Source organism: Eumetopias jubatus, unplaced genomic scaffold, assembly GCF_037043125.1.
Source record: "Eumetopias jubatus isolate StellerSeaLion01/CBP00866 unplaced genomic scaffold, mEumJub1_p1.0 scaffold_11, whole genome shotgun sequence".
Lineage (NCBI taxonomy): Eukaryota > Metazoa > Chordata > Mammalia > Carnivora > Otariidae > Eumetopias > Eumetopias jubatus.
This window is the reverse complement of record NW_028274817.1, coordinates 74,882,743-74,901,459: the sequence shown is the minus strand read 5'-3', so window position 1 is coordinate 74,901,459 and position 18,717 is coordinate 74,882,743. Positions and strand designations below refer to the sequence as shown.

At 39.1% G+C, this 18,717-nt stretch overlaps 1 protein-coding gene across 1 annotated transcript in view; it reads left to right on the top strand.

The window, feature by feature from the left end:
• The window catches only part of ZC3H12B (zinc finger CCCH-type containing 12B), a 78,729-nt gene that overhangs the window by 46,298 nt on the left and 13,714 nt on the right, over positions 1–18,717 (top strand). Inside the window, exon 2 of the mRNA XM_028126565.1 lies at positions 12,558–12,697. Coding sequence (XP_027982366.1) covers positions 12,558–12,697 — 140 coding nt within the window. The remainder of the gene's footprint in view (positions 1–12,557; positions 12,698–18,717) is intronic.

Here is an 18,717-nt window from a genome sequence, read left to right as displayed (position 1 = left end):
TAAAAAGTTACTAGGGCCTGTGTCAAAGAGATTACTGCCTGTGTTCTCTATGATTTTAATGGTTTCTTGCCTCACATTTAGGTCTTTCATCCATTTTGAATTTATTTTTGTGTATGGTGTAAGAAAGTGGTCCAATTTCTTTCTTTTTTTTTTTTTTTTTCCATTTTGTTGTCTGGTATTCCCAGCCCAATTTGCTTCAGAGGCTACTTTTTCCCATTGACTATTTTTTCCTGCTTTGTTATAGATTAATTCACCATATAGTAGTGGGTTCGATTCTGGGTTTTCTATTCTGTTCTATCGATCTATGTGTCTATTTTTGTGCCAGTTCCATATTGTCTTGATCACTACAGCTTTGTAATATAACTTGAAGTCTGGAATTATGATGCTTCAAGCTTTTCTTTTTTTTTCAAGTTTGCTTTGTCTATTCAGGATCTTTTGTGGTTCCATACAAATTTTAAGTTTGTTCTCCTTCTGTGTAAAAATGCTGCTGGTATTTTGATAGGGATTTTATTAAATGTGTAGAATGATTTGTGTAGTACAGACATTTTAACAATATTTGTTCTTTAGATTGATAAGCATGGAATGTCTTTCCATTTCTTTGTATCCTCTTCAATTGACTTCATCACTGTTTTATAGTTTTCAGAATAAAGGTCTTTCACCTTTTTGGTTAGTTTCATTCTTATGTCTCTTCTTGTTTTTCATGTAATTGTAAATGACACTGTTTTCTTTATTTCTCTTTCTCCTGCTTCAACAGATTTACAAAAAAGATATGCAACAAATTTCTGTATGTTGATTTTGTATCCTGCATCTTTACTGAATTTGTCTATCAGTTCTAGCAAGTTTTTGGTGTATTTTTTTGGGTTATTCTGTGGATCATATAATCTGCAAACAGTGAATGTTTTACTTCTTCCTTGTTGATTTGGATGTCTTTCATTTCTTTTCGTTGTCTGATGGCTGTGGCTAGGACTTCCAGTACTATGTTAAATAATAGTGGTGAGAGTGGACATCCCTGTCTCGTTCCTGATCATAGAGGAAAAGTTCACACATATTTTCCCATTGTGGATGATATTAGCTGTGGGTTTTTCATAAATGGACTTTATTATGTTGAGGTATATTCCCTCTAAACCTACTTTAATGAAGGTTTTTATCATGAATGGATGTTGTATTTTGTCAAATGCTTTTTCTGTATTTATTTAAATGGTCTTGTGGTACTTATCCTTTATTTTATTAATGTAGTATGAGGCATCAGATATCTTCATTATATCTGTCTCACTTAGATCTCTGGTTGTAGCCTTATCTTGTGGTTTCATTTGGGAAGAATTCCTCCCTCTTGGCATTTTGTCTAAAAGTCTCTGCCTTGTGATCAGAGGCAAGATAGTGGAAGAGTAGGGGACCTCGTTTCATCTGGTTCCCTGAATTTAAATAAATATCAAATCATTCTAAACACCTATGAATTCAACCTGAGATGTAGGAAAAAAATTCCTGGAATTCTACAAACAGAAAAGTGACCACTTTTTGCAAAGTAGGAGGTGTGAAGAAGTGAATCTGAGGGGATATATTTGATGATAATCAGCAAGGGAAAGGAGCCTCTGTAAGCTGGCTACCAGAAAGTAATAAAGTCCCTGAGCACAATATCAGTACCTTTAGAATCTGCTCCAGTGAAGGACTTCCCTCCCTGAAAGGTGCTTAGGTGGCAAAGTGGAACAGAATCCTAGGTGGGACAGTGTGGTCTCAGGATCCATGGGGTCACAGGAAAAACAGGGGTTCCTGAGCCAGCTGTATTCTCAAGCACTGGAGCTGGGAAACTGGTAAGGGTCGGCAAGTCTGGGAGGGGGCTCTCAGCTCGGTTCCCCATAAACCATAACCGGCACCACAATCAGGCAACAGCTCTCTTGCAGGGGCCCTGCAAAGGACAGAAACACACGGCTTTCTGCCTTCTACTGGGAAGGGTGGCATGGGAATGGGCAAGATCAGGCAAAAGCTCTCATGTGGGAGGCCTACAAAGGACAGAAAATTGGCTGCCCTCTGCCTTCCTCCTGGGAGGGGCAGCATGAGAGCATGAACCACCAAGCTACCACTCCCTGTGTGGGGGCCCAACAAAGGACAGTAATGCAGGGAACCTCTACCTTCTCCTGGGAGGATCGGTGCAGTCCCACACCATAGGCATCTGCACGGTTTGACACACACAAAAGTGAAGACCGCTTGTCCCTGAGGGTTTGCTGAAGAGAGGGGAATGTGGTCTCTGCTCTGGGGATTGAGATCCAGGCACAGCCATTTTTGTTTTCATCCTCTAGAGAAGCACAGAAGGCCTGCAGGGTACAAAAGCCACATAGAGCAACCAGTAGCAGTAATCACACTGAGCCCAGGCCCCTGGCAAGGGGGCAGTGCAACTCTGCCCAAACAAAGACACCTGAGAATCAGAACAGCAGGACCCTCCCCAAGAAGACCAGCTGAAACAACAGGGGAACACCAAGTTTACAGAACACATAGGACTGCAAACTCCAGGGCTAGGGGAAAATAATATAGAATTTGAGGTGTTTCTCTCATGATTCGTTTATCTTTCTATTTAAAATTTTCCTTTTCTTTTTTCTTTTTAACTACTTTCTTATTTTATCAACTCTTTAAGTCATTTTTAACGTTCATTTTTTACATTTACATTTTATAGATATATTCTTCATTTTTGGCTTCCTTTCACTATATTCAATTTTTATTTTTTATGTGTATAAGTTTTGCTTTCTTTACAATTTTGGGATATACTGTCTTCTAACAAACAAACCAAAATACACCCAGGACCAAGTGAATCACCCTGTATTGTCCACCTGGAAGATTATATTCTCTCCTTCCAACCCCCCCCTTTCTTTTGGTTTCTGACCTCTTTGGATTTATCTAGTGTGCATTTTACTTGAGTTGTGGGTGATATTTTTAATTTTGTTCACTCATTCATCCATTCTTCTCTGGGTAAAATGACTAGAAGGAGAAATTCACAACAAAAGAACCAGAGGTAATACTCTCTGCCACAGATCTAATCAATAAGGATATAAGTAAAAAGCCAGAGCTGGAATTCAGGATAACAATTATAAAGTTACCAGCTGGGCTTGAAAAAACATAAAAGACAACTAGAGAATCTCTTAGTGCAGAAATAAAATTAAATCAGGCCAAAATTAAAAATACTCTAACTGAGATGCAGTCTAAATTGGATGCTCTAACGGGTAAGGTAGATGAGGCAGAAGAGAAAGTAAGTGACATAGAAGAGAGGTTGATGGAAAGGAAGAAAGCTGAGAAAAAGAAAAACAACTAATATACTATAAGGGGAGGTTTTATGAAAACAGCAATGCCATAAAATGAAAGAATATTAGAAGTATTGGAATCTCTGAGGGAGAAGAAAAAGCAAAAGGACCAGAAGGTATATTTGAGCAAATCATAGCTGAGAATTTCCTTAATTGGGGGAAGGAAACAGGCAATCAAGTCCAAGAGGTAGAGAGGACGACTCCTGAAATCAATAAAAGTAGACCCACACCCCAACATATAATAGTGAAACTTACAAATCTCAGAGACAAAGAAAAAATCCTGAAAGCAACTCAAAACAAGAGATTCTTAACCTACAGGGGTAGGAATATTAGACTGGCAGCAGACCAATCCAAAGAGACCTGGCAAGCCAGAAAGAGCTGGCATGGTATAGTTAGGGCACTAAATGAGAAAAACATGCAGCCAAGAATACTTTACCCAGCAAGGTTATCATTCAGAATGGAAGGACGTATACAGAGCCTCCAGCACAGACAGAAACTGAAAGAATATGTGACCACTAAACCAGCCCTCAAAGAAATATTAAGGGGAATCCTGTAAGTGAAGAGAGAGCCCAAAAGTAATATAGACCAGAAAGAAATAGAGACAATCTACAGAAACAGGGACTTTATAGGTAATGCAATGGCACAAAATTCATATCTTTCAATAGTTACTCTGAATGTAAATGGGTGAAATGCTCCAATCAAAAGACAGGGTATCACATTGGATAAAAAGAGCAAAACCCATCCATATGCTGTCTACAAGAGACTCATTTTGAACCTAAAGTCACCTCCAGATTAAAAACGAGGAGGTGGAGAACAATTTATCTTGCTAATGCACTTCAAGAGAAAGCTGGGGTTGCAATCCTCATATCAGACAAATTAGATTTTAAACAAAAGACTGTACAAAGGGATGAATAAGAATGTTGTATCATACCTAAAGGGTCTATCCAACAAGAAAAACTAAGAATTATAAACATTTATGCTTCTAACTTGGGAGCAGGCAATTATATCAACCAATTAATAACCAAATTAAAGAAACACATTGATAATAATACAATAACACCCCACTCACAGAAATGGACAGATCATCTAGGCAGAAGATAAAAAAGGAAACAAGGGCATTGAATGGCACACTGGACCAAATGGACTTCATAGATATATACAGAGCATTCCATCTTAAAGCAACAGAATACACTTTCTTCTCAGGTGCACATGGAACATTCTCCAGAATAGATCACATACTGGATCACAAATCAAGTCTCAACTGATACCAAAAGATTGGGATTATTCCCTGCATATTTTCAGAGCACAATCCTTTGAAACTTGAACTCAATCACAAGATGAAATTTGGAAGGAACTCAAACACTTGGAAGTTAAAGAGCATCCTAATAAGGAATGTATGGGTCAACCAGCAAATTAAAGAAGAATCTGAAAAATTCATGGAAACTATTGAGAATGAAAACACTTCTGTTCAAAACCTTTAGGATACAGCAAAGGCTGCGGCCTCTCTAATAAATAAAAACTCTAATAAACTCTAATAAATAAAACTCTCTCTAAAAATTAAAAAATTCTCAAATACACAAGCTACACTTACACCTAAAGGACCTGGAGAAAGAACAGCAAATAAAGCCTAAACCAAGCAAGAGAAGAGAAATAATAAATATCAGAGCAGAACTCAGTGAAATAGAAACCAGGACAGTAGACTAGATCAATGAAACTAGAAGCTGGTTCTTTGAAAGAATTAATAAAATCGATAAACCCCTAGCCAGACTTATCAAAAAGAAAAGAGAAAGGACCCAAATTAATAAAATTATGAATGAAAGAAGAGACATCATGACCAAGGAAATACAATTTTAAAAACATATTATGAGCAACTATATGCCAACAAATGTGGCAATCTGGAAGAAATGGATACATGCCTGGAAACTTATAAACTACCAAAACCGAAACAGGAAGAAATAGAAAACGTGAACAGACCCATAACCAACAAGGAAAGGAAGCAGTAATCAATAATCTCCCAACAAACAAGAATCAAGGGCCAGATGATTCCCAGGGAAAGTCTACCAAATATTTAAAGAGAACTAATACTTATTCTTCTGAAGCTGTTTCAAAAAATAGAAATGGAAGGAAAACATCCAAACTTGTTCTATGAAGCCAGCATTACCTTGAACCCCAAACCAAAGATCCCATCAACAAAGAGAATTACAGACCAATATCCCTGATGAACATGGATGCCAAAATACTCAACAAGATCCTAGCCAATAGAATCCAACAGTACATTGAAAGGATTATTCACCAAGATCAGGTGGGATTTAATCCTGGGATGCAAGGGTGATTCCACATTTGTAAATTGATCAGCGTGACAGATCATATTAACAAAAGAAAAGACAAGAACCATATGATCCTCTCAATTGATGCAGAGAAAGCATTTGACAAAATACAGCATTCTTTCTTGATTAAAATGCTTCAAAGTATAGGGATAGAGGGAACATACCTCAATATCATAAAAGCCATCTATGAAAAGACCACAGCGAATATCATTCTCAATGGGGAAAACTGGGAGCTTTTCCCTTAAGGTCACAAACAGGACAGGGATGTCCATTCTCAACTCTGTTGTTCATCATAGTACTAGAAATCCTAGCCTCCGCAATCAGACAAAAACAACAACAAAAATAAAAGGTATCGGAATTGGCAAAGGAAGTCAAACTCTCACTCTTCGCAGATGACATGATATTTTATGTGGAAAACCTAAAAGGCTCGACCCCAAAATTGCTAGGACTCATACAGCAATTCAGCAACGTGGCAGAATGAAAGCAATACACAGAAATCAGTTGCATTTCTATACACTAACAATGAGGCAGAAGAAAGAGAAATTAAGGAATCAATCCCATTTACAATTGCACCCAAAACCATAAGATAGCTAGGAATAAACCTAAGCAAAGAGGTAAAGGATCTGTACTCTAAAAACGACAGAACACTTATGAAAGAAATTGACAGAGACACAAAGAAATGGAAAAAAAACATTCCATGCTCATGGTTTGGAAGAATAAATACTGTTAAAATGTCTATGCTACCCAGAGCAATCTACACATTCAATGCAATCCCTATCAAAATACCATTGATATTTTTCACAGAGCTTATGTCTGGAGCCACAGAAGAATTTCTTTTACTATTTAAATTTAGAACAAGATTGGAAAGTTGTTTACTGTCCAACACAGATACTTATGCTCTCTCTTTTTGTTTGCATTTTTAAAAAGAAGTAAGTTATTTTAGATATTATTAGGGTTAATATAACATTGTGATTTATTTGTTAGAAATACCTTTATAAAATTAACTCTGAAATGTTATCTTTTTTTATTCATTAATTCTAACCTGGCCACAGGGTCCCTACTCCTTAATTCTGTAAAAAGTCTTCTAGCAAAAACAAAATAAAATCTTAAGTTCAAAAAAGAATAAATAAATAAAAGTCTCTGCCTTCTTCTATGTGGTGCAAAAACCAGTTACGTTTCTTGCTCCTGAGAGTAATGGTCTTATGAAGAAGAGGTCATATAGTGCTCAGGGCCTGGCACTTCAGGGAGTGTCTCTGGTGTGCTGCATTTGTTCTGCTGTTGTGTTTTGGCTGCTCTATCCTTCAAGCCAGTCGTCTGCAGAGGCTTTCCTTGCCTGCAGTGGATAGTGTTTGGTCTTTGGCCAGAATGTGGTGAGTTTTAGCTAGGTGTGCTCTCGTCTGCTTGTTAAATGAGAATGGATACTACTTTCCCTGGAACTGAATCCCTGCAAAACTCTCTGGTCAAGAGATGTGGTGTGGGCAGGGTTTTCTGTTGGTCCTCTGGGGGGGGGGGTCTGATGTGCTGGACTGAGGCAAGATTGACTGAGAAGGGTGGTCCCCCCAGAGCACAGGAGTATGGAGCTTGGGGTAAGTAAGTCAGACAGTTTGTGTTGGCACTTCGCTGCTTCCCACAAGTGGCTCTGTGTTTATGGTGAGGGTTCAAGTGTGAGAAATGGCACCAGCCAACTCTGTTGCCCCTGGAGAGGCATCTCTGAACGCTGCCTCTCAGGAAAGCACTCTGAGAAGAGTGAATAATCTCTCTACTGTGTGTGCCAGGTTTTTCGGATCACTTGCCTCCAGGTTTTTTGTCTGTCTTTTCACCAGGAGCAGTGCAGTGCCCTCCAGGCTCTCTCCCAGCCAATTGTGCTGACCTTCAAAACTCCAGTTTTTTTTTTTTAATTTAAATTCAATTATCCAAAACTCCAGTCTTTAGAGATGTGATGTGGACAAGGTTTGTGCTGATCTTCTCAGGGAGGGGCTTGCCAAGTCTCACTGAGTTCTTCCACTCTTATTTCCAGCCTAGTGAACATCGTTGCAATCATTAAATTCCTTATCAGTCATATTGCTTATCTCCATTTCATTTAGTTCTTTTTCTGAAGTTTTGTCTTATTCTTTCTTTTGAAGCATTTTACTCTGTCTCCCCATTTTGCTTGACTTTCTGTGTTTGTTTTTATGGATTAAGCAGAACAGCTACTTCTCCTAAATGTGAAGGAATCTTCTTGTGTATGGTTGTCTCCTGTGTAGTATATAGGTGTTTAGTTACTTTTGCTGGTGGGTTGAAGCTGTGGCTGGTATGGGCTGGAGGTTCTGGGGCTCTCCAGATTATAGGCACCTTGGAAGGGCAGCTAAAGGTGAAGCGGGTGCAGCAGGTGCAAATCAGTATAGTCCCTGGGTTCTTCATGCTTTGGGTGTCCTGGCAGGACAGCTAAGGCTAAAGTAGGTGTAAACTAAAGTGTCCCAGGGCTCTCCCCCATCGATGGTGTCTTGGAGGTCTCCTGGAGCTGAGGTGAGCTGTGGGTTGAGTTCCCATGGCTCTCCATGCAGCAAGTACCCAGGCAGTACAGCTGAAGCTGAAGTGGGTGTAGGCTGGGAGATCCTGGGGTTTTCTGTGAAGAATGCAACCTGGAAGACAGCTGAAGCTTAAATGGGTGCAAGCCAGGGTGTCCTGGAATGGTCTGTGCAGAGGGTATACTGGTGGGGTGGCTGGCACTGAGGTGGTAGAGAGGCCAGGAGGTCCCTGAGTTCTCTACACAGAGGATGCCCTGACAGGATAGCTGAAAGTAAAGTGGGTGCAAGCTGGGAGGACCTGGAGCTCTTTGCACAGAAAGTGTATTGTCAGGATAGCTGAAGCTGAAGTGGATATAATCTAGAGTGTTTCAGGACCCTCTGCATATGAGGTGCCGTGAAGGGGTGACTGGAGCTGAGGCAAGGTACAGGCCGGGAGGTCTTTGGGTACTTCACACAGAGGGAACCCTGGAAGGACAACTAAAGCTAAAGTGGGTACAGTCAATGTATTCTCTGGAGTCTTCCACACAAAATGTGCTCTGGCAAGACAGTTGAAGCTGAAGGGGTTGTAAGCCAGATTGTCCTAGGGCTCTCCACACTGAGGGCAACCAGGAAGGACAGGGAAAGCTGAGTTGGGTGCAAGCTGGAGTGACCCAAGGTGCTGAGTGCAGTGGGTGCCTTAACCAGGCAACTGGAGCAAAAGCCAATGTGGGCAAAAGTATCCCAGGGTTCTCTGAGCAGCACCTGGTGGGGTGGGTGAAATTGATGCAAGCATGGGCTGGACTGTTCCTGGGGCTTTCCACTCAGAAGGCACTGTGGCAGGGGGGCTGAATCTGAAGCAGACATCACTCAGGAGGTTTCAGAACACTCTGTAAAAGGGGCGACCTAGCAACCTGTCTGAAGCCAAAGTGATGTGGGCCTGGAGTGTTCTGGCGTGCGTTACACCTGTGGCAACCTGGGTGGGTTGGCTAGGGCTGATGTGGGCTGGGGGCCCAGAGCTCCTAACTAGGGTTTCCTGAGGCAGCAAGCAAACTATGGAAAGCAGACCCTACACTTACCTGTTCTGGAGGGGGAAGAGCGTAAACCCTGTCATTCTCCAGTCCTTCTGACTCAGAGAGCATTCTCTCAGCTCCTTTGGTCTTTTATTTTTTTTTAAAGATTTTTATTTATTTATCTGACAGAGAGAGACACAGCGAGAGAGGGAACACAAGCAGGAGGAGTGGGGGAGGGAGAAACAGGCTTCCTGCAGAGCAGGGATCCCGATGCAGGGCTCAATCCCAGGACACTGGGATCATGACCTGAGCCAAAGGCAGACGCTTAATGACTGAGCCCCCACCCAGGCGCCCCTCCTTTGGCCTTTTAAACTGCACTGTTTTTTTGGTGCCCCAGAGCTACCAGGGCTGGTGTAGGCTTGTGGACCAAGGGATCACTGAGGCAGCAACCTGGCTATGCATCTGGATGCCGCTCCAGTTTGCACTTTAAAGGTGGAGAGGGAACTAAACCATGTTGTTCTCCAGTTTTTCTGACCTGGAACCCACAGCTCCTCTGCCATTTGGCAGAGTTCTAGTGCTCTATCTTATATATGATAATTGCTTTTTTAAACCACAGTTTGTTTGTTTGTTTGTTCGTTCGTGTGCCCAAGGACAGAGGAATCTGTTCCTGATACCTCAGTACTATCTCTTCTCACCGCTGTTTGCAGTGTCAGGGGTGGGGGTTCCCTTTGATACCATGTCTTCATCTCTCTTTCTCTTCTCTTTGGCCATTCTATCTTTTGTTGTGCAGAGGCTGTTCAGTCAGCCCTCAGGCCTTCTTCAAGATGATTGTTCTATAAATCAGTGTAATTTGTTATGTTCCATGGAGGGGGTGAGTTCAGGGTCTTTCCTATGTTGTCATCTTGGACAAGACACTATCTCTAGGAATCTACCCATTTCTTCTAGGTTGTTTAGTATGTTGGCATATAATTTTTCATATTGAAAAATATTTTATTTATGTTTATTAAAGTATTGTTGACACACAATGTTACATTAGTTTCAGGTGTACAACATAGTGACTGGACAACTCTATTCTCACCACAAGTGTAGTTACCATCTGTCTCCTTACAATGCCATTACAATACCATTGACTATATTCCCTATGCTATGACTTTCATACCCATGACTTATTTATTCCATAACTGGGAGCTTGTACTTTCCCCTTCCCTTCACCCATTTTGTCCACTCCCTCCTTTGGCAACCACCAGTTTGTTCTTGGTACTTATGGGTCTATTTCTGCTTTATTTGTTTTGCTTTTTAGATTCCACATATAAGTAAAATTATATAGTATTTGTCTTTCTCTGTCTGACTTACTTAGTAAAAAATATTTTTTAAACAAAGAATTTGGCAACATAAAATATAAAGTTGGCATATCCAACAGCAAATATTACTTTATGTTTATTTATGTTTATAGACTGTGTTTGGGAGGACACACTTTATAGCACTGCCAAGCCATGTGAAATGAAATCCCATCCCTTTCCTCCAAATTCCCCCTCTATTGACAATTCTGATGATTTTCCTGAGTTCGTGTTATTCTCATACTTACCAGCACTATAGCAGTGGGAAAAATAACATCTGGGCATCTTCCCTACCTGCCTGTTTCATGCTGAGTTCATCCAGTATTAACTCTTTAAGATCCATAGGCTGGCCCAATTTACCCATTGTTCAACTTTTTAGAAGCAATCAGCATGGTAGCTGTTTCTAAGGCTATCTTGGAGTGTATTGGCAGTTAAATATATTTCTTTTTTTTTTCCTTAAGTGCTTTGACTTTTAGTAATGTGGTATAATTGCTTTATGGCACTTACTGGAGACTTAAACATGATTAACGTGTGTTTAGAAATGTTAGAAAAACATTTAATATTTTTTGTCATGTGCCTTAAGAGTGATTAAGACACTGGAAAGTCTTGCAGTATATGTATTAATGGGACCTCTGAGATTATGTATTAATTCACCCAAAGGGAACAACATAATTGGAGCTAATTTCTCCTGTAGTTGAGTACTAGTGAGAAAGTGAAAAATCTAAAGAGAGGACCCCATTATATTGTCTTAATTAGCTTTCTAGCAAAATAGTTCTTCTTTTATGATCAATCTTGACAGGCAATATCCACTTTATTGTACTAGAGTTAGTACATGTAATGTATGCCAATTTGTTTTACCATCCAAGCTGTTTAATAACTGTAATTTAGTGTGGTTTATATTTATGTTAGAATACCAAACTCCATGCTAAGAGATCAGAATTTTCACAGGTAAACTAGGCACAAAGTTAGTACACTATTTGTGGGTTTTTAAGATGATGGCAATAAATACAACTTTTCCCAATTCATCTGTTAATTTTCTCTCTTCAAATTTTCAATCAAATTTCTGTTTGACTTTTTAAGGTTTTACAATGTTTACATCTACAAATAATTATGATAAAATGTCTTATTTTTTGCATCATGTTCTAATTATAAAAGTAATACTTAATTTTTTTGAAGAAATTTTGGAATAAAGAAAATAAATCACTTATAATCCTCTCACACAGAATAATTCTTTTTACTAATATTTTGATCTATCTACTTCCTAGTATTTTTTATAAATTTATATAGATTTTCTTCTACAAAATTAGGATTACATTATATATAGTCTGTATCCTTTTTTTCCCTTTACAATTATATTGTGAGCATTCCCCGCATCTTAAAATTTTTAAGAATAATTTTTATTGGTACATTATATTTAATTAAATGTGATAACCATTTTTAGTCAGCATGTGTGTATTTTTTGCTGTCAATATCATTTTCTAAGCTTAATATATGTGCTCAAAATTTATCTCCAACTAATCCTCCTTATAAACTATCTAAACTTCTGGTGACACCTCTTCTTTTCTCATCTGTTGTGAATATCTGAATATTCTAAAATAAAGTGGTAGAAGATGTAGAGAGAGAAGAGAGAAAATTAAAGTAGTGGTAGGAAATAGCCATCAAGGTTGCGATAAGTTGGGAGTTGTTATTAACCCTCTGTGGCCTTAAAGAAAGGTGTAATAATAATGGCAATATTTATAATGACTGAATAAAAAAGAACTTCATTTTTTTTTAAAAAATACATTTTTGGGCACCTGGGTGGCTCAGTTAGTTAAGCATCAACCTTCGGCTCAGGTTATGATCCCAAGGTCCTGGGATTGAGCCCCACATTGGACTCCCTGCTAAGCGGGGAGCCTGCTTCTCCCTCTCCTGTTCCCCCTGCTTGTGCTCTCTCTCTCTGTCAAATAAATAAATAAAATATTTAAAAAAATAAAAGTACATTTTTAGCATTATTGGGTGAGAAATAAAATGTCTATTGTTAATATCTTGGTACTAAGAAAAAGCCTGTCTGGAATATTGCTTTGTTACCTATTGTTTATCCTTTATCTTTTCATTCTCTATCTTCCTAAAGCCATGGGAATAAAGAAGAGTTCTCCTGCAGAGGAATACAACTTGCTGTGGATTGGTTTCTAGACAAAGGCCATAAAGATATTACTGTATTTGTGCCTGCATGGAGAAAGGAGCAATCCCGCCCTGATGCACCAATTACAGGTACTATTTCAAATAAGACATTTCTTCTCATCCAGAGGAAAAGCTAGCAAGATAGTTTAGGGAGAGGTTGATGGTCCCAACTTAGATATTTTTCTAAGTTTATTAAGTATACTTAAAATGTCTTGTATTAAGTATATTTTTAAACATATTTTTCCTGATCCAAATAAAACAATTATTGTGTTGTGGCATATGGCAGTTAAATTGAGACAACTTCAATTTAGCAGGGAATAAAGAAAGCAGTTGAAAAAAAAAAAAGAGTGCTTTCTATTTGAACATAGATTTCAGACTAAAGGGGGATGAACCCGGTTATGAGTGTGACTGAGTTTTCCAAAAGACTAAAGAAACCATCATAGAAAATGGATCACATTCTGTACCAGAGAAGTGATTGTGAGATTTGCAAATTATAGGGTAAAATATATAGAGAGAAAAGTCCCATGGCAGTCAGAGCCAACTTATTCATGAAGCACAGCAGGCCCAGTGCCCAGGGCTATGATACCTTTAGGGTCCTATAAAGATGTTTTAATTTGAAGTACAGGCAAGATGGCAGAGTAGGAGGACCCTAAGCTCACCCCGTCCCATGTTTGCAACTAGATATCACTCACATCCATGTCAATAAAAAAAAAAAGTGATATGAAGACTGGCAGAACAAACTCCATAACTAAATGTAGAGAAGAAGCCACATCAGAGAGGTTAGGAAGGGCAGAAATGGTAGTTTAGTCTGGAGCAGCCAGCAAGAGGGAGGGAACTATGGTTGCAGAGAGGGGAAATCACCAGAAAGCCAACACAGGGAAAACAAATCCCCATAATGTCTGGCTTTGAATATCAGAGGGGCTGAATTCTGTGAGTTTGTATAACCAGCAGGACTTAGAGTTCAAAGCTTTAAAAGTCCACTGACTCAGCCAGCAATGGGTGTGAGCTGGGAGGGCAAGTGATAGCTGGGTCTCCACCCCTAAAGAGACAACAGCCCAAGGAGGGGCAACATAGAAGCAACACCTTACAAAACAGGAGGAAGATCTGTTTATACTGATTTTGGAGCATATTGAGGGACTTCTCTGGGAACAAAGTAGCTGACAGTCACATTTTCATTCCCCACCCCCTAGCATAAACAGAACCACCTGCAGGAGGCTGTACTGCAAAGACACTTGTTACCTAACCTCCTAACAGTGTGCCCTGCCCAGGAGTTCTCCTGAGGACTTGTCTATCCCAAGTCTTTTGGCCTTGGCCCTAGGCTTAGTGCAAATTTTGTTAATGCCACAGGTGCCCCACCAAGCCAGCTATGTGCACATACATCTTGTGCCCCAACCACCACACTCAGTACCCAATTGCTGCACACACAGATGCCACACAACTCTGGCCACTGACACAGTTGTGTGCTGCAATCCTGGCTGACATCACACTTTGAGGAATTTGCCTAGGACTAGCAGCTAAGTACAGGTTTTGCTAATGTCACATGTGCCCTGTCCACTTGCCACCAGCCACCCCCACTTTCAGCCTCCAATTGCACAGACAGCACGTGATCCTTGCTACCACCTCAGCCACATGCTTAGCTCCCAGCCACTGTCACTAACATGTGCTGTGCCTGTGGCCACAAATGCACTTTGGGGGATCTGACCTAGGACTAGTGACTCACTGAAAATTTTGCTAACACTGCCACCCATCCCTGAACCCTCCTACAGTCTCATCCCCTCAGGGCTGGCTTACCTGGGTCTCACTAACACCACAAAGAGCAAACACAGCTCACAACAGGCAGAGAATCAGTGCAGAAGCCTAGACTGAAAGGGAAAGTTACTTAAACACAATAGCCAGATGCAAGCAATACACACAGGAAAATCCCATGAAGTGCCAGGTTCCGGTGAATAGGGGATACTGCCATGTAGGTCACTACAGGACCTCCTCTTTATAAAGCCACCACTTTCAGGAGCAGAGAGCATAGCTGACTTTTCTAACACAGAGAAACAGAGACAGAGAGGTAGACAAAATGAGGAGACAGACAAATTTGTCCCAAATGAAAGAACAGGAGAAAAGTCACAGCAGAATTAAGCAAAACAGAAATAAGTAGTATGCCTGATAGAGAATTGAAAGTCATGATCATAAAAAGTGTGCACTGGACTTGACACTACAGTGGACAACTTCAGTGAGACCCTTAACAAAGAGATTTAAAAAAAGAACCAATCAGAGATGAAGAACTCAATAAATGAGATTAAAAATGCAATATTTGGAATAAACAGTAGGATACAAGAAGCAGAGGAATGTATTAGTGACCTGGAGTTTAGAGTAATGGAAAGCAATCAAGCTGAACATATGAGAGAAATATAAGTACTGCATAATGAGAATAGACTTAGAAAACTCAGTGACTCCATCAAGCATAGTAACATTTGCATTTTTGGGGTCCCAGAAAGAGAAGAGAGAAAAATGTGGGCAGAAAATTTATTTAAAGAAATAATAGCTGAAAACATCCCTAATCTGGGAAAGGAAACAGATATCCAGATGCAGGAGGCACAGAGAAACTTGAGCAAAATCAACAAAAGCAGATCCACACCAAGACATATTGTAATTAAAATGGCAAAATGCAGTGATAAAGAAAAAAATTTTAAAGCAACAAGACAAAAGAAACAGTTATATATAAGAGAAGCCCCATAAGTCTATCAGTGGATTTTTCAGCTGAAACTTTGCAAGCCACAAGAGAGTGGCATGATATATTCAAATTGCTGAACAGGAAACATCTGCAGCCAAGGATACTCCACCCAGTGAAACTATCATTCAGAATAGGAGAGATAAAGAGTTTCCCAGACAAATAAAAACTAAAGGAGTTCATGACCACTAAACCAGCCTTGCAAGAAATATTAAAAAGAACACTTTGAGTGCAAAGGAAAAACCAAAGGTAACAATATGAAAGTAGGAAACACAAAAGAAGTAAAAATAATTATTTCTATAAAAAAATCAGTCAAGGAACTCACAAAATAAATTATGACAATATATACCTAAAATGTTGGGAGGAGAGGAGTGAAGAATGGGTTCAAACTTAAATGACCATCAACTTAATATAGACTGTTAGATACAGAAGATAGTATATACAAATGTAATGGTAAGCACAAATCAAAAATGACTAATAGACATGCAAAGAATAAAGAGAAAGAAAACCAAATGTATCATTAAAGAAAACAAACAATGAAAGAGAACAAGAGAAGAAAGGATCACAGAAAAACATCAGATATAACCACAAAACACATAACAAAATGGCAATAAACACATATCTATCAATAATTACTTTGAATGTAAATGGGATAAATGCTCCAATTAAAAGACATAGAGTATCAGAATGTATAAAAAGAAAAAAAAAACAAGACCCATCTATATGCTACTTGCTTGAAACTCATTTTAGACCTAAAGACACCTGAAGATTGAAAGTGAAGGGATGGAGAAACATCTATCATGCAAAAGGATGTCAAAAAAAGCTGGAGTAACAATATTTATATCAGACAAAATAGATTTTAAAAACAAAGACAGTAAGGAGACAAAAAAGACACTATATGATAATAAAGGGGACAATCAATCAAGAAGACATAACAATTGTAAATATTTAAGTACCCAACATGGGAGAAACTAAATACATAAAATAGTTAATAATAAACATGAACTAATCAACAGTAATACAATAAAAGTAGGGGACTTTAACACTCCACTTATATCAACAAGAAGATCAACAAATAAGAAAATCAACCAGAAAACAATGGTTTTGATGACACATTGGGCCAGGTGGATTTAACATATGTAGTTAGAACATTCCATCCTAAAACAGCAGACCATACATTCTTCTCAGGTGCACATGGAACATTTTTCAGAATAGATCACATATTAGGCCACAAAACAAGTATTGGCAATTCAAAAAGATCAAAATCATACCATGAATCTTTTCTCACCACAACGCTATGAAAGTAGAAATCAACCAAAAGAAAAAAAATCTGAAAAGAACACAAATGCATGGAGGTTAAATAACATGCTACTAAACAATGAATGGGCTAAGCAAGAAATCAAAAAAGAAATCCACAAGTACATGGAAATAAATGAACATGAAAGCACAATGGTGCTGTGGAATGCAGCAAAAGCAGTTCTAAAAGGGAAATTTATAGCAATACAGGCCTTCCTCAAAAAGCCAGACAAATCTCAAATAAAAAACCTAACCTTATACCTAAAGGACTTAGGTGTAGATCTACAGTGGGATCTAGATCTAGATCTAGAAAGGTTATAGAAAAAAGAACAACAAATACAACACCCAAAGAGCAGAAGGAAGGAAATAATAAAGATTATAGTACAAATAAATGATACAGAAACTAAAATAAAATAAAATAAAAAATAAAACAATAGAAGAGACCAATGAGACCAGGGACTGGTTCTTTGAAAAGAAAAAAAAAATCATAAACCTCTAACCAGACTGCAAAAAACAGAGAAATGACTCAAATAAATAAAATTAAAAGTGAGAGAGGAGAAATATCAACCAAAACAGAAATACAAATATAAGAGAATATTATGAAAAAATATATGACAACAAATTGGACAACCTAGAGAAAATGGAAGAGCAGACCCCTCCCCCAGATGACCAGCCCAAGCCCCTGCCCACACCATGTCTCTAAAGCCTGGAGATTTAAAGGTCAGCAGACTTGCCTGGGATAAATCCAGGAGGGCACTGTGCTGCTTGTGGAGAGAAAGCAGGCAAATAACCTGGGGATAGACAGTATGGAAACAGCCATCTGAAAAATGTCTGGGGAAGATTATATGCTATGCCAGGAGCACGTTCCTGAGAGGCAGCATTCACAGAGATCCCTCTTTGGGAAAAAAGGAGCTGGCTAGCATGATTTCTCTCCCTTACCCCTTAGCATAAACTTGAGCCACTTGCAGGAAGCAGCTCAGCATGGACACTGGATGGCTAACTTGCATATTCCAAGCCCAGCTCCCTTGAGGGAGTGGGACAACCCTTCATGTCAAGCAAGGTTCAGTCCCAGTACAACAGACCCCTCCCCCAGAAGACCAGAACAAACCCCTGCCTACACCACATCTCCTGACCACAGAGTTCTTCAAGGCCTCAGTTCTGGTGGAGTTGGTGTCAAGCCTCAACTCAGAAGCACACCAGAGCACACCTCAGAAGCACATCAGAGCACACAAAGGTAAAACTCACAACATTCAAGCCAGGGACCAAACACTGACCACAGCTGTCAAGGAGAGCCTCTGGAGATGACTGTCCTGAAAGACAGAGCAACCAAATCACAATAGCAGAGCACACACAGCACACACCAGAGACAATCCTTGAAGTGCCAGGCCCTGGGAACTATGTGACCTCTTTTTCATAAGGCCATTACTTTCAGAAGCAGGAAACATAACTGGCTTTTCAAAAACACAGAAAAAGGCAGAAACTTAGAAAAAAGCCAGCCCAAATGAAAGACCAAGACAAGACCACAGCCAGAAATCTAAGGAAAAGAGATATAAGTAACATGCCTGATGGAGAATTTAAGGTAACAATCATAAGGATGCTTAGTGAGTTTGAGAAAAGAATATAAGACATCAGTGAGACCCTTACAATAAAGATAAAAGAGTTAAAAAGAATTAATCAAGATGAAAGATGTAATAAACAAGATTGGATATAGACTTGATGCAGTGAACAGCAAGCTGGAATGAACAGAGGAACAAATTAGTGACCTAGAAGACAAAATAATGGAAAACAATGAAGCTGAACAAAAGAAAGAAAGAATTATGTAACACAAGAATAGACTTAGGGAACTCCATCAAACGTAATAACTCATATTATAGGAGTCCCAGAGGAAGAGAGAGAAAAGGGGGCAGAAAATTTATTTCCAGTAATAGCAAAAAACTTCCTTAATTTGTCAAGGGAAATAGAAATCCAGATCCAGGAGACACAGTGACCTCCCATCAAAATCAATGAAATCAGGCGAACAAGACAGATTGTAATTAAATTTGCAAAATATAATGATAAAGAAAAAATCTTAAAAGCAGCAAGAAAAAAGTCC